The sequence below is a fragment of the Lotus japonicus genome, chromosome 4 (genome assembly GCF_012489685.1).
Source record: "Lotus japonicus ecotype B-129 chromosome 4, LjGifu_v1.2".
NCBI lineage: Eukaryota > Viridiplantae > Streptophyta > Magnoliopsida > Fabales > Fabaceae > Lotus > Lotus japonicus.
This window is the reverse complement of record NC_080044.1, coordinates 82380345-82400667: the sequence shown is the minus strand read 5'-3', so window position 1 is coordinate 82400667 and position 20323 is coordinate 82380345. Positions and strand designations below refer to the sequence as shown.

At 34.6% G+C, this 20323-nt stretch overlaps 3 protein-coding genes and 1 non-coding gene across 4 annotated transcripts; all 4 read left to right on the top strand.

Annotated features, from left to right (window-relative positions):
* The first annotated feature begins 254 nt into the window (after positions 1-254).
* On the top strand, positions 255-3976 carry LOC130711433 (uncharacterized). Its single transcript, XM_057561048.1, has 7 exons — positions 255-465; positions 571-641; positions 1708-1820; positions 2675-2781; positions 3091-3140; positions 3253-3335; positions 3428-3976. The coding sequence occupies exons 1-7, from the start codon at positions 399-401 to the stop codon at positions 3540-3542; spliced, it is 606 nt and encodes a 201-aa protein (XP_057417031.1). The 5' UTR covers positions 255-398; the 3' UTR covers positions 3543-3976.
* An 821-nt stretch (positions 3977-4797) lies between these two features.
* LOC130715087 (protein CASP-like) lies at positions 4798-13404 on the top strand. Its single transcript, XM_057565125.1, has 19 exons — positions 4798-5119; positions 5796-5906; positions 6133-6311; positions 6776-6925; positions 7052-7140; positions 7310-7419; positions 7588-7682; positions 8406-8461; positions 9217-9382; positions 10103-10195; positions 10292-10420; positions 10707-10826; positions 10945-11028; positions 11339-11443; positions 11565-11708; positions 11815-11916; positions 12716-12795; positions 13010-13102; positions 13184-13404. Exons 1-19 carry the CDS (start codon positions 5044-5046, stop codon positions 13242-13244), a joined length of 2043 nt encoding a protein of 680 aa, XP_057421108.1. The 5' UTR covers positions 4798-5043; the 3' UTR covers positions 13245-13404.
* Positions 13405-14709: 1305 nt separating this feature from the next.
* TRNAD-GUC (transfer RNA aspartic acid (anticodon GUC)) lies at positions 14710-14781 on the top strand. The gene has a single exon. It is a non-coding gene; the product is annotated as a tRNA-Asp (tRNA).
* A 3-nt stretch (positions 14782-14784) lies between these two features.
* Positions 14785-18451, top strand: LOC130714254 (peptidyl-tRNA hydrolase, chloroplastic-like). Its single transcript, XM_057564146.1, has 8 exons — positions 14785-15123; positions 15232-15316; positions 15475-15542; positions 16458-16508; positions 16616-16689; positions 17501-17559; positions 17650-17726; positions 17809-18451. Exons 1-8 carry the CDS (start codon positions 14884-14886, stop codon positions 17920-17922), a joined length of 768 nt encoding a protein of 255 aa, XP_057420129.1. The 5' UTR covers positions 14785-14883; the 3' UTR covers positions 17923-18451.
* The last annotated feature ends 1872 nt before the right edge of the window (positions 18452-20323 follow it).

Here is a 20323-nt window from a genome sequence, read left to right as displayed (position 1 = left end):
ACAACATCCGTAGAGTCACTCTGCACCACGACTTGCCTGCACCATTTCTCCCAAGCCACCTAAAACATAGTTAGGATAGCTCAGAGCTCACAACAGAGCACACTAGAAGTTAAAAATTGATACCTAGAATTTTGATCATATTTTTGATTTTACCATTATCATGTTTTTATTTTGGTGAATATTTTTTTAACTTAAAAAGTTATTTATTTAGCAAAATTTGGCTATAAAGTAAAATGAAAAGAATTTAATGATCTATATAGCATATTAGATACGCAATGTTAGAGAAGAGGATCATCTGAAATGACCAAACCCTAATCCAATCCACACAGACACAGACACTTGTTCGAGCAACCACCAGGGTTTATCATCTTCTTCGCTGCCATTTTAGGGTTTTGTCTATGCCCACAATGCTGAACCTGCATTCAAAACTAGCTAGAGTCGGAGTTTCCATCGCCAATCACCTAAGTATGCACTCTACTACTGCGTTTCCATATTCTGTTCATTTCATTCTTTCTCTGAAAACCTGCATCATCATATTAAAGATCGTTCATGGAAATTTCTAATTCACAGGGAACTATTCATCATCCTTGTGTAGAGTAGGATTGCTTCAATGCTCAAGAAACCATTGCCTGCAACCTTCGGTTAGTACTCTTCTTTAATCTTCTTAGTAACAATCGCTGAATACCCAGAATTGAAAATTTTGAATTTTATTTTCTATTCTTGTGTTTTTCTTTTCTGCAAGTTTAATTTCCATCAAGTTTCGTAATCTTGTTCATATATATGTGTTATGAATCCTTGTAGTACTAGTAATTGCTATTTAGGCATGGTATTGTGTTTACAACATTATTAGAATCAGGAAACAGTGCAAAAGATTGGATCTTTTGGAGAGATAAAGTCCATTTTTCATTAGTTTCGTAATCTTTTGGGTTTTTTTTTTTTGTCAATGAGGGAAAAGGTCTGTTCATATGCAGAGTATATTTCTCTCCATCCTTGAAACATAAGTTAAAGAAAAAGAGAAGGGGAGGTAAACCTTTTTAGGTAATGAGTACGGAAGTCTTTGTGTCAAATATAAGCATCGATGTATTTTTATGTATTGAGAAAGTTTGATGATGAGGTTAACCTTTTTCATGAGTGTAAGGGCCTTTCAGGGTTGGAAGTCGACAATAGTCCCCTCTGGACCAAAATTGCTAATGTCTTTGTTGTTACAGGAATGGGAAAAATGGTCCCAATTTATGCAATGTTTTTCTATTTTTCTCTCACTATTTTGGAAATGTTTATAAATGTAACATGTTTTGGCTTTGGATAAAAGGTATTTGGTTGCCTTCGATTTATTGTTACTAGAGATTGTATCGATCGTGATTAAAATAATACTTGAGGAATGAACTTATCCGGAAATCTAGAAGTCTTCTGTCAAATATGGAATTTTATGATGGAAGAATCAAGAATGTATTTTGTAGGAATTAGGAATAGGGGAGAGCTTAGAAGACTAAAGATTGAAATTGTTGACATTGTAAATATTTGTCAAGCTGGCAGTTGTCTGGAAAAATGGTTGTGCAATCCATAATTTTAGAAAATGTAGATATGCATGATTACATTTGCTTTTGGATTACTGGAGATCTAGTTTTGTTAAATTTTCACTTTATTATGGCATTGATTTATGCTTATCTCTGTATCTCATGTGTAATTTTTTTTTTCTTTTGAAAACAGTTTCAACAACATTCATTTACTAAGTTGTACGAAGGATCCATCTTTGAAAAGCATAATTTTCTATCAACAGTAGCTACTAATGACACCGAGGACAAGAGTGAACAGAAAGAAACGTAAGCTCTTTTTGTTTGAGATTACAGATTCTGTGGGGGAGTATGCTATCCTCTTGTAAATATATCATAGCATAAAAACATGGTAATGGTTGTGTGTGTATTATAACTTTGGATTCAGAAGCAATGCTGATTATCTATATCATTTCAGTATTTCACCATTATTTTGTTAAGATTACTTACTGATGCTTAAAAGAGAATTGCTTGAATTGATGTACAACATGGTAACTTTTTAATTTTGCATATTGTCACACGCATGCATGCACTTATTGTTGAGCCTTAACTTAGAAAAGTGGTGTTGAGAGTAACAAACAAATAACAATGAATGATCAGATTTTTCATAGAGCATAAGCAAGACTTTGAACACCCCCCCTCCCTCCCCTATTCATGCTCTCAATCATGGGGGCATGATATTTGACCAGGATTTAGGTTGATGCTAGAGTTTGATACTTTTAACCAATATGCAATTGCCAAGTGCCAACAGTAGTAATATTTGGACCTCAGTTGTTTCAGCTGGTCATATTTCCTTGAAATATTTTCCGTAAAATGTCTCACGTCAAGAATCCACGTACTTATTAAATGCCCAACTGGCTTTTTAATTGAGGGTGGTTAGTCAATGTTAACTTGGCTTAGGACATATTACACAGTTAGTGATGTACCTTGCCATGTATTTTATTTGATGAGAATAGTGCATCATGGGAGTGTGACAGTTGACTTATTGAATGTTAGAATGTAGGAGCATCCTTGGTTAAATGCAGCAGCATCAAGGCCCCATATCTTTATCGAATTTTAAATAACAATACACATTTGTCATTTTTATGATCTGCCCCTTTACGCTTGGAGATAATTCTATGCAGGATATCTGTGACTTTTGTTGACAAGGATGGCGAGGAAAAGCTTATCAAAGTCCCTGTCGGAATGTCTATGCTAGAAGCTGCTCATGAAAACGACATTGAACTTGAAGGCATGAATTATCTGTTTCTTGATGTTTGGTTTTTATGTTTGATAGAGCACAATGACATCATTTGATCCATGAATCCATAATGGGATGATCTTTTGGTTGGTTTCCCAAAAATCTTGTTTATTCTGGTAGCCTGTTATAGATGTTACCTTGGTCATGAGTCTCATGATGATATGCTGACTCTTCTCAGATGCTGCTTTTTTTTTTATTGACATTAAGCGCTTTTGTCTTTACAGTTCAATTTACATTCTCAAGTTTCTTGTCAGTCCATTTTCTTTTACTGAAAGTTAATTTCATACTGGATGCTTGCAGGAGCATGTGAAGGCTCGCTTGCATGTTCAACTTGCCATGTTATAATCATGGTACATCATGGGTGATATATGCAGTAAATTGCTGCTTGAGATTAATTAATTTATTTTTCCTGAAATACGGTCTTCCACTTACAAGAGAGTTAAATTACTGAACTTTGTGCAGGACGTAGAACAATACAATAAATTGGAAGATCCAACTGATGAGGAAAATGACATGTTGGACCTAGCTTTTGGGCTTACTGAAACGTGGGTTTCTTATCCAAGTAACTTAGGAACTGAAATTTTTATTTTCCATTTTCTTCCACAAAGTTCTTAGACTAATTTTGGCTGTTATACAGATCACGTCTGGGTTGCCAAGTGATCGCTAAGCCTGAGCTTGATGGAATTCGTTTAGCTATTCCTGCTGCCACTCGAAACTTTGCTGTTGATGGTTTTGTGCCGAAACCACACTAGTCATTACTGGAAAAAAAATTTGGGTACAGTGCAAAGAATGCAGCTATTTCAGTTTTGCAGCTTCATGCTGAGTTAGATAAATGAGCATTTAGTGATCTTCGGCATTATTTTTGTATTGAGTTTTGCTGTGGTCGCCGAGTTTCCATTTGTATGGGAAACCAGAGAGATGACGATGGAATTTCAACGCGCTTCAATTGCTTGCTAATAAGTTTCTTGGACTGTATTCTTCTCATTGTACCAGTATCTTAGTGTAGCGAAAAGGAGTTGTAGATGATTGATTCGCAACAAAGTGACAAGCTGATAGTTTTCCTTTATATTGCTAGTTCTAGTTGAGTTACGACCTGATGAGCTATAGATTTAATTTCATATTCACAAACAATGGATAGTTTATATGATTTCTTCTTGATATAGAAGGCATCTCGTCATTCTTAATAGGCATCAAATCCTACTGAATTTCATTATTCTGTTACCCATCCTCACCATTTGTGGCTAATCATGTTATACACAGATTGTTCCATGAAGCTGTTATTAGACATGAGAAGAAACAACCCCTTAGGATAGGAATTAGAATTAGGATATGGGGGATTCTGAAACGGGTTCTTTTTGTTAGTTGAAAAAATACACAGGTAAATAAATTAATACATTATATTAACAGGTTCTTCCAAACTACAAAACAAAACAGTTTCTTAGATATCATTTGGGTATCACATCTACCCAACAAACATTTTTTTTCTTGATAATATGGAGGGCCAAAGGCCCACCCAACAAACTTTTCTAGTGATATAATTATTGCAGTACTTAATCCTACTCATGTATGCATACACACACATATTTTGATTTATAACTAGAAATTGAAATATTTTTTTCAGTTGAGTATTAACTGTTAATATATTACATATAATTATTATTATAAAAATGTATGTTTTATCATCGTTCAAGTGATACTAATACATGTTTAATTTCCCTTAAGTAATAGTTCAAGTTCAAGTCTTGTGAATGAAAAAACTATTTAGAAACTTTCGGTGAAGGATTTGTATTTCTATATTATACTAAAAAAAATATGAATTAGTGTTGGTACGAGAATCATATGGTTATCTAAATTATTTGTTAAAATCTTAATCTTACATGGTTCACTAAATTATGAGTGATATTTTCAATTTAGTGGGAGGTACATAAATTTTGACAAATAAAAAAAAGTGTATTGAAAAAAGAGTGTTAAAAGTGATTTTGGAAGCACTTCTCATTGCAAAAATAATAATGTTGATACCAAAATCACAAATATAACAAAACTGCAATGGGGAAAAACGCTCAGCTTCTTCGTCCTTCCTTCATGTGGTGAACTGTGACTGAACCCAGCTACGTATTCCATTCATTTCTTCGAATCCGAGCACGTTGACGTTGTTGAGTAGAGATACAAATTCTCGCATTTCATTCAATTTGGTGAAAGCTTGTAGAAGAAGATTCATCTTCCATTCAATTCCTCTCAACATTGGTGGCAGAAATGGAGGCTCCACAAGGAGGATCAGAGAGGGACAAACCTACCTCTCCGATCACCGTCGTCTCCGCATTCTGGAAAGGTCCGATTCCGCCACCTTCCAACTTCAATCACACTTTCCATTCAACTCAACCGCTCTCTGCAACTGATCCTTCCTTAACAATTTCAATACTGTTGTTGTTTTACTTACTAGTATTATTTTTTGGTAGAATTTAATAGCTAATGTAGATTGATTGGATGGATCAACAGCATTTCAAGTTTTCCATATACTCAATTGCATACTAATTCCAGTAATCAGATCTGCATTGTACTGATTTTGGTAATTTTGCGAAGAAATTTATGGAGAATGGCTTGAGTTGCTTTTATGCAGTGTTCGGAGCGCCTCAGCTTTAGATTTAAGAAGAATTTGATTGAAATGAATGGAATTATAAATCCTGTAAAAAAATTAGAGTGCTAGGGTTTACTACTTTACTTGTTACGAAATATAGTATGCGCGGTTTGGTTTCGAACTAATTGGATTCTCAAATTAGTAATGTTCAAAACAAATTTCGCTCACGAGTAGCTTCGTTTGTAGAAGGCTTCAGTCATTTCCCCATGATGTTTATTTGTTTATCCAGAGAGTATAAGTTTTAAGTGATTTTTTTGAAATTGATTTGGTCAGTGGTTCAATTTTTTGAATTTGTGCTGCTCCACAAAACTATTGTCAAAAGCAGAATGGAAAAACTTGTGGTGCAATAATATTTTTTTTTTCTTTTCAGATTTTGACTTGGAGAAGGAGAAATCCATATTGGATGAACAAGGACTTCGAATTGCAGAGAACCAGGAAAACAGTCAGAAAAATAGGCGGAAGCTTGCAGAGAGCACCAGAAGTATGCATACCTTCACTCGATACTATTTCCAGATTATAGCAAAAAGATACACATAACATAAGGGCTACATTGTGAATCCACCTTACAAGCATTTTAAGTATAATAATTTGGGCTTACATTGTGATCACAGCTGCATTATTGTTCTTTTCCGTAATCTTCACTTCAGTGATATTCATCATTAGTATTTGTCTGAATTCTGAAAGATTTCCCATTATGCTGTATACAGATTTCAAGAAAGCTTCACCGGAGGATAAGTTGAATTTGTTTAATACCTTGCTTAGGGGGTATCAGGAAGAGGTTGATAATCTTACGAAGAGAGCAAAGTTTGGAGAAAACGCTTTCCTCAACATCTATCAAAAGCTCTATGAAGCCCCAGATCCTTATCCAGCTCTTGCCTCAATTGCTGTGAGTTCCCGCATTACTTAAATGCTCCATGAGAATAACTTGCAGTAAAAACATGACTGTCAATTTTAATGCATATTTTTCTTTTTCATACCTTCATGATAGTACTTCTATGATTTTTATGTTTATGTTAGTGTATTACAGCATGAGAGGAGATGGTTCTGTATATCTTTTTCTCATATCTAAACTATAGAAAAATTTATTTCTCAAATCTTATGATGTCTTGCTCCTAAATATCAACTGACCTCTCTTTCTTTATGATTATCTATATATTTTCGGGTTTCAGTTAATGGCTAGATGAAGTTGGTTTACATGATTATAGATACTGGTTCAGATTCCCTTAAGAATTTTCTACTTAGCCTGCTTGCACAGTTATATATATGAAACTTGTGTGCATCTACTTGCTTGCTTTTGGGCTATTGCCACCTATTTTGCTTGTTCATTTTTTGATATATTTATTTGGATAGGAGCAAGATCTCAAGTTGTCTGAGCTCGAATCTGAAAACCGAAAAATGAAAGTTGAGCTTGAGGAGTTTAGAACAGAGGCAACTCACTTGAAGAATCAGCAGGCTACGATACGAAGACTTGAAGAACGAAGTAGGCAGTTAGAGCTGCAGGTTATTAATATTTATGATAGTGTTCACTGACTCACTGTACACAATTACATATAGTAATAGGCTGTTTGTTTCATCCCTGGAGATTAAGCATCAGATTTCTATTTGACATTTAAACTTATGTGTTAGATGGAAGAGAAAGTAAAAGAAATTGTGGAGATTAAGCAGCGCAATCTGGCAGAAGAGAATCAGAAAACATTAGAAATTTTAAAAGAAAGGTATCTTTTTGGTTCTTATCATCGGTTGTTTGTATATTCAATTAAATACACGAGAACAGTGGACATAATTTGTTTGTCTGTCCAGCTTTATACATTGACTATGATATTGGAACCATCCTTTCGCTACCTTGTCATTGCTTACCTAGGGAAATTATTCCTTTATATGTAGGGAACAGTTACTGCAGGACCAACTGCAGAGTGCAAAAGAAAGTGTTTCTACTATGCAGAAATTACATGAACTTGCACAAAACAAGTTGTTTGAACTTCGTGCTCAATCTGGTAATCTAATAGTTTTCAAACACTGACCATGCTTTTTTTACCTGAAATGCAAATATCACAATATAGTCTGACTGCAGCACTGTGCCTTTTCTTTCTGCATATTGAAATTATAATTGCTCAAAGATTATTCTATATTGAAGAAAATGATATTTTTTATTGAGATTTCAGACGAAGAGAGGGCAGCTAAGCAAGCTGAGGTCAATCTGCTGATGGATGAAGTTGAACGAGCACAAACAATGCTCCTTGGCTTGGAGAGAGAGAAGGTATGTTTCACAAATTTTTATTTGATATCAAAATGTATTGTTTGTGTTCATGTGTAGGATGCTCGATTGTTTATTTTTTCATGTTTTTGGCTTTCTCCTTTTTTTCCTCAGCATTTACAAATATTATCTCTGTTTTTGCTCCATATTAGCTACTTCCGAAGTTATAACACTTTGCTGCTTTTATTCTGATAGTGAAAAAAATTAATTTTCTCTGCTGTTGTCAATCTAAAGCCCTGGTGAATACTCCTTTCCCACGCAAAGAAAAATAAGTAATACAGGAGCAATTTTGTGACAAAAACAATATATGAAACCTGAAAGAATTGTTCCTTTTGGAATGACTTTGTTTTTGTAGTCAATTATTATTCTGGAGTTTGGATTTTTTTCCATAACAGGTTTCTCAATATATTTTTCCTTTCCAGTTAAATTCCTTCTAGATTTTTGTAAGCTATCTTGTATGCACATGATTTCAGCTGACAATTCTACTTTAAACTTTTACTCATTATCCCTTTATCTTAAATGCTTAATGTTCTTTCCAGTTCCACCCATAGGTATAAGTAATAGGATTCTGTGACTATATTATCCAGAAAGGCTATTATCAATGGCTGTAAATGGAATGTTTGTGTTTTTTCCCCTCTGATTGAATGAATTTTGTCTCAAGCTGCTGATGACTTTCATATTGAGCTAGTCTTGCTGTTTGTTCTTGTTATCCTTTTTTACATGCAGGGGGTTCTCCGATCTCAGTTACAAACCACAAATCAAGATGGTGAAATTAAGAAGAGGTAAGAGTAAGACGGTCCTGTCTTCTTCTTTTTTTCTACTTTTTGGGTAAATGATATCCTGTCACCAAATGTGAACAACACAAACAACTTGCAGCGATAGCTGTACCCATTCACATTTTCCTTTCTAAAATTAAAAAAGGATTCATTTTCAATTTCAAAATCATGGAAAGAAACATATCACTTTTTTAGTTAAAGAATTAATTATGACCACGCCCATCCCTAGCATCAGTTTTAATACACATTCAGTTTTGCATGTCCTCCAAAGATTCTTTGGTATTTTCCTTCCAAAGATTATTGTTGAAAATAACCCCAGTTCAATTTGATAAGAGTGGCTGGCTGAAATACTTTCATCTTTGAGTAATATAATCAGTTTACTTTATGCCATCATACTTTTAGCTTATGCTTTTGTCGGCAATTTTCTACCCAAAATTTAGCACCATAAAGCTTCAGTGGCCTTACGGCTATTTGGTAAAATTTTACTTCCAGTTTGATAGACACTTTCCATTCACATATTATATTATACTTAAAGCTATCCATTTCGCCTAGCTCAAATTCAATATCTCTTTTAATCTCTCTATTCTTTATAATGAACACGTCATAGTAAACTTATTCTTCGGTGAACGGCTAGTCAACGTGTATCCATCTGCCTGGCTATCTATATTTGCACACTTACTAATAAAGACTGCCCAAATCCTTTTCCTTTTCCTTGTTTTTTTTCTTTTTCTATTACTATATTACTATTTTTGTTTTTGCAGTGATAATTCAGACTCAACTGTTGCACTTGAGAATTCTTTAATTGCCAAAGATAGGCAAATCTCTGAATTGAACATGGAGCTACACAATATTGAAACAACCTTATCAAATGAACGTGAAGAACATATGAAAGATGTCAAAAAATTTACTGCACTGCTCAATGAAAAGGTGATATCACAAGTGTAATATCAGTCCCTTACATCCTGCCTCTCTATTTTCTTTGATCTATTTCAATCTGACCATTCTTTAAAAAGGACCATAGTTCTAATTTTCTTGTTCAAAAAATATTTAACTTAACAGCTTTTTCATGACGACTGCACCAAAGATTGTCAATGCCCGAAGATTTCAATCTCATATGTTTTGGGTTTTTTATATTTTGAATGAGCCACAGTCCCAATCCCAAATCAGATGCACTACTGGTAGCTGTGTCCTGTTTTGTAATTAAAACTAAAGTATATAAATCTATTTACGCATGCAATTTTTTTTTGTCCTTTTCCTGTTTATCAAATTATTGAACCTTTTTTTCTTGACGAGTGGTTTTTGACCATCTTGTTCACATTATCTCATCTCATTGGGGCATGGAGGATCTTAATGAAGTGTTGCTTCTAGGATGATGAGAATTTGTTGTCCTTACTTGAGATATGAAAATGCTTCATAATGCACTTCCTTTGTGGGCTCTGGTGTATGATTTCCTCACTTTATGAGTTAGTAAAGCCTTCTCTAACGATAAAAGAATAAAATTCTCATAGTATAAACAATTATATTATGTGTCTGCTTGTGACTTCAAGGCTTTTTATAATTGTTTTTTCAGTGTATTTTGCTAAATTGTGCATGTTCTATGTTTTAGTTGTTCGGTTACATTTTTCCGGTATCCTTATCTTAATATAGGAGGCTTCTATTGAGGCAATGAGGAAAGAGCTTCACGCAAGGCCAACAGAAAAGATGGTTGATGATTTGCGTAAGAAAGTGAAGATTTTGCAGGTGATTTATTGTTCTTTTATATTGGCCTTTTACGTAACCTCTCATTTTGGGCACTCAGCTCTGCACTGTCCATCTTACTCATGGCTATTCATTCAGGCAGTGGGTTATAATTCAATTGAGGCTGAAGACTGGGAAGTGGCAACAAGTGGGGAGGAGATGAGCAAGATGGAATCTCTTCTTCTTGATAAGAACCGAAAAATGGAACACGAGCTAACACAATTGAAGGTACGACATGGTTCTTATTTCTTAAGCAATTAAGACTTCTGATCCCATCCCCAATCTTCTTAAGAAACTAATAATAGGTAAAGCATCAATCAACTCACATAATTCTAACTATGTTTGGTATAGTTTCCCACGAAGCTGTGGACTAATAGTGCTTCCTGTACTTTGTGCATTTGACCCTTACTCATGTTGTGGGATCATTGAACATTTGAAAAAACTTATTTTTCAAGAGATGATCTGCCAGTGTTATCTCTATTGTTATTTAAATGTAGTTCTACCATTTTTCCAGGTGAAACTTTCTGAAAAAACTTCTTCACTCGAAATAGCAGAACAGAAGGCAGTGGAACTTACTACTAAGGTTAATGAACAACAAAAACTGATACAAAAGTTGGAAGATGATATATTAAAGGTTTGGAACAACTACTACTGAATTACTGTATCTACCACTAATAGAAGACAATCCCCTTTATTTTTCTCCTTTCTTCTGCTTTTTATTTATTAAATCACCTAACTGCTCTTTGGTTCAGGGCTATAGTTCTAATTCCAAAGATCATAAAGGATTCCCTGATGACTGGGATCTATCCGAGGCTGGTAGGAGTGAGGTGTCTGAGGTGAATTTCTCTTTCCAATATGCTATTTTGACCAACCTTCACTAGTTCTGAATCATATTCTTCGACAGAAGCGGAATATGAGCAACTGAAAAGATTTATAATCTTGATCGTGGTTTATCACTGTTGTTTTCTTATGAGCAAACCTAATTAATTATCATTATTGATCTTGGACAGAATTGAAAATTTTCTTCTTGAATTAGATAATTTTCTTGTGTCTGTTTGGCTACACTTTGAAGATTTTCTTCTGCATAAAGTTTCATTTCTGCTCGCTTAAACTTCAAGTTTTCTTATATTGCTTCTGCTGCATCAGAATATGGATCAAAGGCATGCCTTAGATCAAGATCAGAGCTCAATGCTTAAGGTAATCTGTAATCAGAGAGATCGATTCAGAATACGCTTGCGAGAGACAGAAGAGGTATCTTTATAGTCAATATCGATTTAGAACACTCATCTGTTCTTTCTATTTGACATTACTTCCATCAAATTTTAGATTTTATTGTGATGGTGGACTTGGGTGAATTCTTCACGTTTAATAGGAAATAAGGCAGTTGAAGGAGAAGATTCGGGTACTAACAGGGGAACTTGAAAAGACCAAAGCAGATAATGTCAAGCTATATGGGAAGATTCGTTATGTCCAAGATTACAATACGGCGAAAGTGGTCTCTAGGGGTTCTAAAAAGGTGATGTAAATTCTCTTTATTTAAACACCGTGCTATTACTTTCTTAATTTTTTTCCCTAACCTAGTTTATCCTGAAGAGGAGATTTATTTGTGATTTTATGTTCAGTATGCAGAAGATCTTGAAAGTGGTTTCACGTCAGATGTTGAATCTAAATACAAGAAGATATACGAGGATGATATAAATCCTTTTGCTGCATTCTCAAAAAAGGTGGGGCATTTTCTATACCATCACATCCCCTAAGTGAAGTGTCATTACCTTTTTATCAGTATACGTCTTTTTGAAGTTTTTGTTTAGTGCCACATGAAGTCTGTATAAGTTGACTCAGCAAATTTTTCTGCCTAATATAAAAAAAATCATATAGTAAGATTTTCAAAAGAAGGTTCATTAATAGCTTAAGTGCTTAACTTCACTCTAACAACTGTTTGTGTTTGCAAAATAATTTCTATCTAAAATATGAAGTTTTCTGTTACATTAATGAGATTGGAAAATAGGAATTTCACTAGTAATCAGCTCAGGGAACAATGACTCATGTCTTGATGGGTTGGAAAGAGTGGAGAGAGAAAGAATCAAAAGGAATCCTCACGTAATGTGTATGAGAGTGAACATCTGTGTCACCTAGTATCATATTTATGTTCATGTTACAGTAGTACAAAGATTAGTGCAATAGTATAAATAGTAATGATTAATATATACAGTAAGGAAACTACTTCTACAGAGAAAATCCGAACTTTTGTTTCAGTACATGAGAAAGACCGAACTTCCATTCGTTAAATAGCTTTTGTTGAAGCAATTGAACACTGGTACTAGGGGATTTGTTTATGAGAAATTATTCTGTTTAAATCTCCTTATATCATCCCCCACTTTACCTTGCATGGAGAGTGGAGCAAGGAATTGGGTTGATCTTAGAAACACGAAAAGTTGAGCTCTCACTATATATTCTTTATTTTCAATCAAATACCATTCAATTCTGGTTTTAAGCAGATCTATCTGTGCTACATGTAATCAGGAAAGGGATCAAAGATACAAGGAGTTGGGATTCAGGGACAGAATCACACTCAGCAGCGGACGTTTTCTTCTTGGTAACAAGTAAGCTTCTGCCTCATTGCATATGCTCTCCAATTCCAATGTTTCTAATTTCTCCTGTTTGAATGATCTGTTCATCTGTTTGGTATTGTGATTGAGGGAGAAAACTTTTCAAGTCCTTGTAATACAATGATAATGATACATCCTTCCAAATGGTAATTTTAACTATTGCTGTTTGTTTATGTGAATAGTTATTTGATTAAGAATGCTCTTGCAGGTATGCCCGTACCTTTGCATTCTTCTATACCATCGGGCTGCATATGTTGGTCTTTACCTGTCTCTATCGAATGTCGGCTCTGAGTTATCTTAGGTATATATCTGATGATAAACTCCGTTGTTATGACTTCTACACATGAATTTCACTTACTCTCGTCCTTTTCATTCCATTCAGCCATGGCCCAGAGGAACCTCTGATTGGAGCGAGAAAGGTTGATCTTCCGCGTGGACCTTAGTTGATATACAGCTTATTTTCTGTAGTCAGTTTTCTAATGGAATGAAAACAAATTGTCAATATTCTAATAATATATCAAGTGTCTTGTACATATAACAACAGTGTTTTGTTCGAATATAATATATATTGATGCAATGAAATATAGAGGTTCTTTCTGGTGCTTTCGTTCCCGTGTCTCTCAGATGGATTTGCTGTGTCCATGCAGGGTTTAACCATGAACTTCAGAGAGAAAACCTCTTCCTTATTGATTGTTTTTCGTCTTTTAAGTATTCATTTTTAATCGAAAAAATGTGAAACATGAATTCAAAAGAAACAGAGGATTACCTTCCTATACTTTGCAATATGGTCTGTTGCACCATTTACTTTCCCTCCCACAGTACTGCTTTCATGGCTAATCACAGTCTAAATTCGAGAGCGTGCCCACAACTAGATGGGTTGAGATGGATTTTATGCCTCATCCCGTTCTAATTTTTTATCAGAACAATTCTTTAGAGGTGTAGAAACCTGATGATCTAAGTGGGATATAAGTTGATTGACTTAAAGTAGAGCTGGAGTAAGTGAAAAAAAGTTCACACAATTAGTAACTACAGTGCATACATTAGAATTTCCTTAATGAATGTAGTTTTTCTTATTCCCTTTTAAATTTATGACTTTTCTAAGAAGAATGAAAATATATCACTGCAAATTTATGCGTCGAATGTGTTTGTAGAAGCTTATGAGGAAAGGTTGAAGTGAAAAAAACCTTAATTGAAAGTGCAAAATATGGTTTTATGTAAAAGGAAAAATTACAAACAAATATTAGTAGATATATTCGAAAGAGTTACGGCCAACCTGAGTAACTAGAATGTTGATTTAAACACGTCCTGAACTTGATGTTGAGTCTTTAAGAATGTGTTTGCATTAACATTTTGGCTTGTCGAAAGTACTTTCAATGTCAATTCATCTCTAAGCAAGGATTACGAAAACGTCTGGCTCTATCAAATTTGACTACAAACAAACATAAACTATATAAGATCATCTTAACATTATGATTTCTTGTGGAATAAGGTTATACCAAACTCAAGTAATTTGGACAAGATTAGGTGGAATGAGGCAGGTTTCAATCATCCCTAAATATATTAACAAAAATGAGTAACGGCGGATAAATTTACCCAACTTTATTATATTTCAACTAGAGTTGTATCAAGTATCAACTTACTTAAGGATCCAACCATCTTTCATTGCTAACTTTCTCCATTAATGTTATCATAACTATTTAAACTTTGAACATATAATAAATTCACATGTGCCTGATGAATCATAATTAGAATCATATTATTGAAAATTGTGGATAGAAACCCCTGTATTTCTAGCATATTATAAATATAAAGCCTCATCATAGTATGATTATACCATAATGATATTATTGAAAAATATGAATGACAATATGATTGTTGTAGTTAGACAGATAAAAGTAGGTTTACTGAGTCGTTGTAGTATAGTGGTAAGTATTACCGCCTGTCACGCGGGTGACCCGGGTTCGATCCCCGGCAACGGCGTTTTGAATATTGTTTTTATCTATTTTCCATATCCAGTTCCCTCAATCCATCTTTTCTAGGGTTCACGTTTTGCTTCTTCCTGCAACCTTCCTCGAAGGAACCATGAACGTCGCTACTTGTTCGGTATCATCATTCAACTTCCCAAGGTGGCGCCGATTCTCAAAACCCCTCATGTATCTCTCTTCTTCCTCATCCTGCGTCATGTCTCTCATGTCTCCTCAGAATTCCTCAGCTTCCATAACCACCGCTGCATCACCCACCATACAGCCCAAGAAGAAGGAACCTTGGTTAATCGTTGGCCTCGGAAACCCCGGGAAGAAGTACGCTTCTACTCGCCACAATGTCAGTAACAGTAACTCATTCAGTTCCATGTTAATTCATGTATGATTTTGATTATTGAACTGCTGACTGTGCTGCATAGCTGAATGGGATTTTGGAATTTTGTTTCAGGTGGGATTTGAGATGGTTGATACTATTGCTGAAGCTGAAGGGATATCTATCAACAGTGTTTCTTTCAAGGCCCTGTTTGGAAAAGGTAAAAAAATAACCGAATTTTCGCTCTCTGATTAATTTGTGATTAGCATCAAAATGTATTTATTTATCTTCAGTTCTTTCAGTTTTGGTGTCCATGTTGTGATAATTTAAGTATTTGTAAGTGTGTTCCTGTTTGTGACAGTTGTTTTCTTATTGCAGGTGTTATTGGTGATGTACCGGTTATACTTGCAAAACCACAGACTTATATGAATTTAAGCGGTGAATCTGTAAGTCTGCTGTCTGTAGAATCTTTAGATGTAATGATAGGGTAGGATAGCAATGCTAAGAGAAGTGTTCAAAAAACATTTTCTCATGTGACTTGATTCTGTATATGGAATCTTTTTTGCCGAATACTCAAATTTCGTAGTTACAAAATGATGAATAACTGGGGAGGAAACATCATCAACCAAATTACAGTTCTTTGAAGCTAGCTAAATTAATTATGGTCTGATTAATGTGCATATGGACCAGAAAACATTGCTGAAATCTAAAATCATAGGAATCCATATGATTTTTTATTTAAATAGTTAGGCAAGAGATGTGCATAGACACTCTTATTTCTAATTTCTATATGTGAGTAATTCTTTTTTTCACTTGTCAGAGAATGGGGGAATCCACAAGTGTTCAAACATTAGTAATTCTTTTTTTCACTTTGGTATTTGACATTTCACATTTGACAGCCCTTAGAGTAGCCTTGATGAAGCAGTAGTGCTTTGTAGTTATTGATAGTCAGGGATTTGACCATTGGTAGCCAGACACTTGAAAATAGTACCGATATACTTCAACACTTTGGATGCTCCTAACGTACATTCTACATTTTTTTAGGTTTTTTTATACCAATACAGATGGGAATACCATATGCATTTATTATCTTTACAAGAAATCATGCTAGATTAAAACATCAATTCTCTTTTTGATTTAAGATTTTTTTCTTTTATGTCCATGCTATGCTGATTTTATATGTTGTGTATTACTGTAACGCCCTATTCCTATAATTTCAAACATTTGCCCTGTGTACCCCTATCCATTTTCAGTTCCTATCATGTCCTTGTTCTATTTCTTACCTGTGCTTCTTAAGATTTTACTGAAATAAAGATTTCTGTTTTGATGCTGATTGGCTGACGTTGAAATCTATTTTGAAGGTTGGGGCCATAGTTTCATATTACAAGATTCCAGTGAAGCAAGTACTCGTGGTATAGTATATACGCTATGACTACTTTGTTCTTTTTATTTGCTAGTGATGAAGAAAATGTGGAAGGATGATCTTCCCGAGTGTTCAGTTAATAATTTTCTTTTTCAGATCTTTGATGACATGGATTTGCCTTTTGCTAAATTGCGGCTGCTACCAAAGGGTGGACATGGAGGTCACAATGGGTAACTAAAATATACTTTGGTTTGACATCCTATTAAGTTCATAAATTTGTTTCAAAAAAAGTTCATAAATTAACATGTCCACTGTTGTTCTGAATATCATGGCCAAGTTTCTTAAATCTTAACATTTCTTAAAGTATAAATGCCATGTTTTTATTCCTTCTTTATTCTCACCCACAATCTGGGTCACTGATCTGACAATGCTCTACTTGAAGAATGCATTGCTGCAAAATCATTTTATATGCTATCAACTGGATCAAACCAAAGATTATTGATGGTTGTGAGATGCTAGGCTTTCACATTTATTTGCCTTATCTTGGATAGTAACTATTTGTTGTCATTGGATGTGGCTAAGTTTTTCGATCTTTGGCTAATGTTCACAATAATCTCCTCCCTTTCTCTTGGGGCTAAGTGTATTTGAGTAGCTGTGTTGTGTGACTAAGACAATATGCATAGCAAGCATACAGAGAACGAGAATTACAATAGGAAAACGTAAACACCTTCCTTTCTCTGCTTAAATTATATGTGATGTCGATAAATTAGCTTCCTTGTCCCATCATTCCAAGCACTATTTTGTGCAGGACCCTCTGAAATTGATTCCTTCTGTTAACCTAGCCTTTTGTATTTTAATTTGCTTTGCGTAGTTCAGCATATGCCATGCATGTTTAGGAAAGTCATTGTCGTCATCTCTCTATATTTTGAAAGGCGGTTGAAGACATACAACAAGCCTGTACTATTTTATATTGATCGTGTTTGTTGTTAAACGGAAGAGAAATGAAGCCTCACTATTTTTGTTCTCCTTGCTATTTGGCAGAATGAAGAGTGTTATTAATCACTTTAAAGGGAATCTTGGTTTTCCCCGTTTAAGAATTGGTATGTTCATATCGTTTCTAGGATTATAACATTCATTTATATGATAAAATTTGTAATATCTAATTCTCATTTTGCTGTTAATTTTATTAGGCATTGGACGGCCTCCTGGCAAAATGGATCCAGTGGCATTTGTTCTTCGCTCATTCACTAAACAGGAAAGAGAAGAGGTAGGCATTTCTTTTCTTTTCATTTTGAACTGATAAGTTGGCCTTAGGCACATGGCAGTCCTAAACATTAATAAATTTTCAGTTGGATTTTACATTACAACATGGATTAGAAGCTGTGCGGATTCTTTTGCTGGAGGGGTTTGATAAAAGTGCAACATTTGTAAATAGTTCTAAGAAGATGGAGCAAATAGGTTGAGGGATAGCCGACTTTATAGACCTTTTGGCAAGTGCAAACAAACAGGTTTTATTGGAAGAAGATACAAATAACTTCAAAGAGTAAACTCATGCAAGGTTCTGTTGTCAATTGAAAAGACCAATGTTTAAGCAAGTATTCATCCATTCTTTCAGAAAGCAGTTCCAGCAAATGAATTTGAACCAGATGCTTGGAATCTTGAGGTTCTTGTAGTATACATACTGCTATGTTTGATCAATTTTGACTAGCTCCATCACAGTGGATTGTTGATATCATGTTATGGAATCAGTAGGCAATTGTAGGTATATTTTGTCATATAAGATCATTTTCTGTTTATAAAGATCCATCTTGGGCTGACCACGAGTTGATACCTCGAATGCCACTTGACCATTTGTGTTTGTCATTGCATTAGATGACCTTGATGTCTTGAATTTACTCATCCCATTCCTTTTCCTCATTCTTTGGGCCACTAGACCTTTTGTATACTTTTTCATAATAGCATAATAATAATGAAGAGTCTTTGACTGCTTGCTCTGGGTGCTACCTTTTGTTATTTGTGTGTGTGTGTGTATAATCTGTCTATAAGTAAAAGAGGTGATCAGGTGAAGAAAGAAATGTGTCTGCAAGTGCAAGTCCTGTTATTTAGTATAATAATAAGTCAGGCAGTGGCGGAACATCATTGGGACAGGGGAGGGCCACTGCCCCCCCCAATATTTTAAAATTTAAATTGAATTACCGGTACGGGGCTTGAGAAGTAAGGGGAAGCACATAAGAAGTTGGGTCTCTAAACCAACTCTAGCTAAGCATCCACTGGGAGCTACCGAATGGTTCATTATATTGGTCTCAACTGTCAAATATCTTACTTGGAGCTTTATTTCTTGGTCACTGGTTGGCTTGGATAATTGGATAAGTTGAAAATGTTAATTGTCCCTCTCTGCTGCTTTGTTCCTGTTTCAACTCAGTTTTCTTTCATCTCTTCCTTGATTTCATTATTTTCTTTTTCCACAAAATTTCCACCCAATTAACTATGTCAATTAATCTGTGATTCTGTTTGATAGTTGCAACATACATTCATCCATACATAAAGAAGGGGCTTTAATTTTAAGATATGTATAGTTTTTGTTTCAACTTTCAATGGTGTTGGTATATTTTATATGATGGAATTAGAAGAAGCATAAGATGAAGATTGGGATACTAGTCAATACTGGCCACACCCTCAACATATGGTCTAGTTCCGCCCCTCCAAATGTTATGGTCTAGTTCCGCCACTGAAGTCAGGTGATTCCTTCTCGTTTGTTCTGCTCTGCATGTGAAGTGTATTGTATCATTTCCAGATCAATAACGAGAAGAATATTTTAATGTAATCAAGCTAAGCTAGCGTTAAGAGCTTGTTTCTCAATACTTCTTTCTGTACAAAACATCATGTTCTTTCTGATTTATATCGTGATTCCTTCCATTCCATATTTGTCTATATAACTTAATTCACTTTTTATAATTTAAAATTTCAACCAATTTTTAAGTTATGTCATTCTCATATGATACATTTGTAGCCTAGAAAAGGAAAAACAAGAAATTAAGGGTGCGCAACAGGCAAAGCAGTGACCAAGAAACAACAGTTTCAATCTAACTCTTCTCCTCTTTCTTTTTTTGGGTGGTTTTTTTCTGGATCTGTACACGGTTTGAAAAGGTTGCATGAATTTGAAGCCCGAATGAACCCATCTGGCTAACCCGATCAAACATTCTCTTTCCGGTCCGAACCGAACCGTTGCTTGACTATTACGTCTTAAAGTATATTGCTCCGCCCAATTATCTCAAAACCTGAGTCGTGGAGTGAGTGAAGATTGTGAGAGAGGAAGAGCGATTTTGTCATGGAGAGGTGGAAATGAAACATGGTATCTCTCTCTTGTCTTGTGCTGCTCTTACTTTTCACAGAGATTGTTACCTTGTGGTCCCTAATGCTCTTTTTGTTGTTTTCTTAATTTCATTTATTGTTTTAGACCTTTTAGTTTATAATAATAATAATAATATAGCAACTAAATTTGACAAATTAATTAAACTGTACAACTTTATTTTACATGCTTTCAAATATAGTACAAGTGTTTATTTGTCTGACGTGAGGTATCAATGAAGAGTAGCTTTCAACATTTTTTTATGGCTTAATACATCAGAAGGCCCCTGAAATTGTAAAGGGAATCAGTTCCAGGGTCTGTAAAATTTTCGCATCAAATTAGGTCCCTAAGAAATTTTTTTTAATTCAATTAAGGCCAAATCTCAATTTTGTCCTAGTCATCAGTGACACCTGACTTTTATAATTTTTTTTTAATTAAAAAATATTAAAAAAAAAATTTAATTCCAAGTCAACAAAATAATCAGAAAAAAATTTTAAAAAACTTAATAAAAACCT

Coding starts and splice junctions, on each gene's coding strand:
- LOC130715087 (XM_057565125.1), top strand. CDS start 5,044: ATGGAGGCTCCACAAGGAGGATCAGAGAGGGACAAACCTACCTCTCCG. Junction 10,196..10,291: donor AGAAAGTGAAGATTTTGCAG/GTGATTTATTGT, acceptor CTATTCATTCAG/GCAGTGGGTTATAATTCAAT. Junction 11,917..12,715: donor TTGCTGCATTCTCAAAAAAG/GTGGGGCATTTT, acceptor ACATGTAATCAG/GAAAGGGATCAAAGATACAA.
- LOC130714254 (XM_057564146.1), top strand. CDS start 14,884: ATGAACGTCGCTACTTGTTCGGTATCATCATTCAACTTCCCAAGGTGG. Junction 15,317..15,474: donor CAAGGCCCTGTTTGGAAAAG/GTAAAAAAATAA, acceptor TTCTTATTGCAG/GTGTTATTGGTGATGTACCG. Junction 16,509..16,615: donor CAGTGAAGCAAGTACTCGTG/GTATAGTATATA, acceptor TTTCTTTTTCAG/ATCTTTGATGACATGGATTT.
- LOC130711433 (XM_057561048.1), top strand. CDS start 399: ATGCCCACAATGCTGAACCTGCATTCAAAACTAGCTAGAGTCGGAGTT. Junction 1,821..2,674: donor AAGAGTGAACAGAAAGAAAC/GTAAGCTCTTTT, acceptor AATTCTATGCAG/GATATCTGTGACTTTTGTTG. Junction 3,141..3,252: donor CTTGCCATGTTATAATCATG/GTACATCATGGG, acceptor AACTTTGTGCAG/GACGTAGAACAATACAATAA.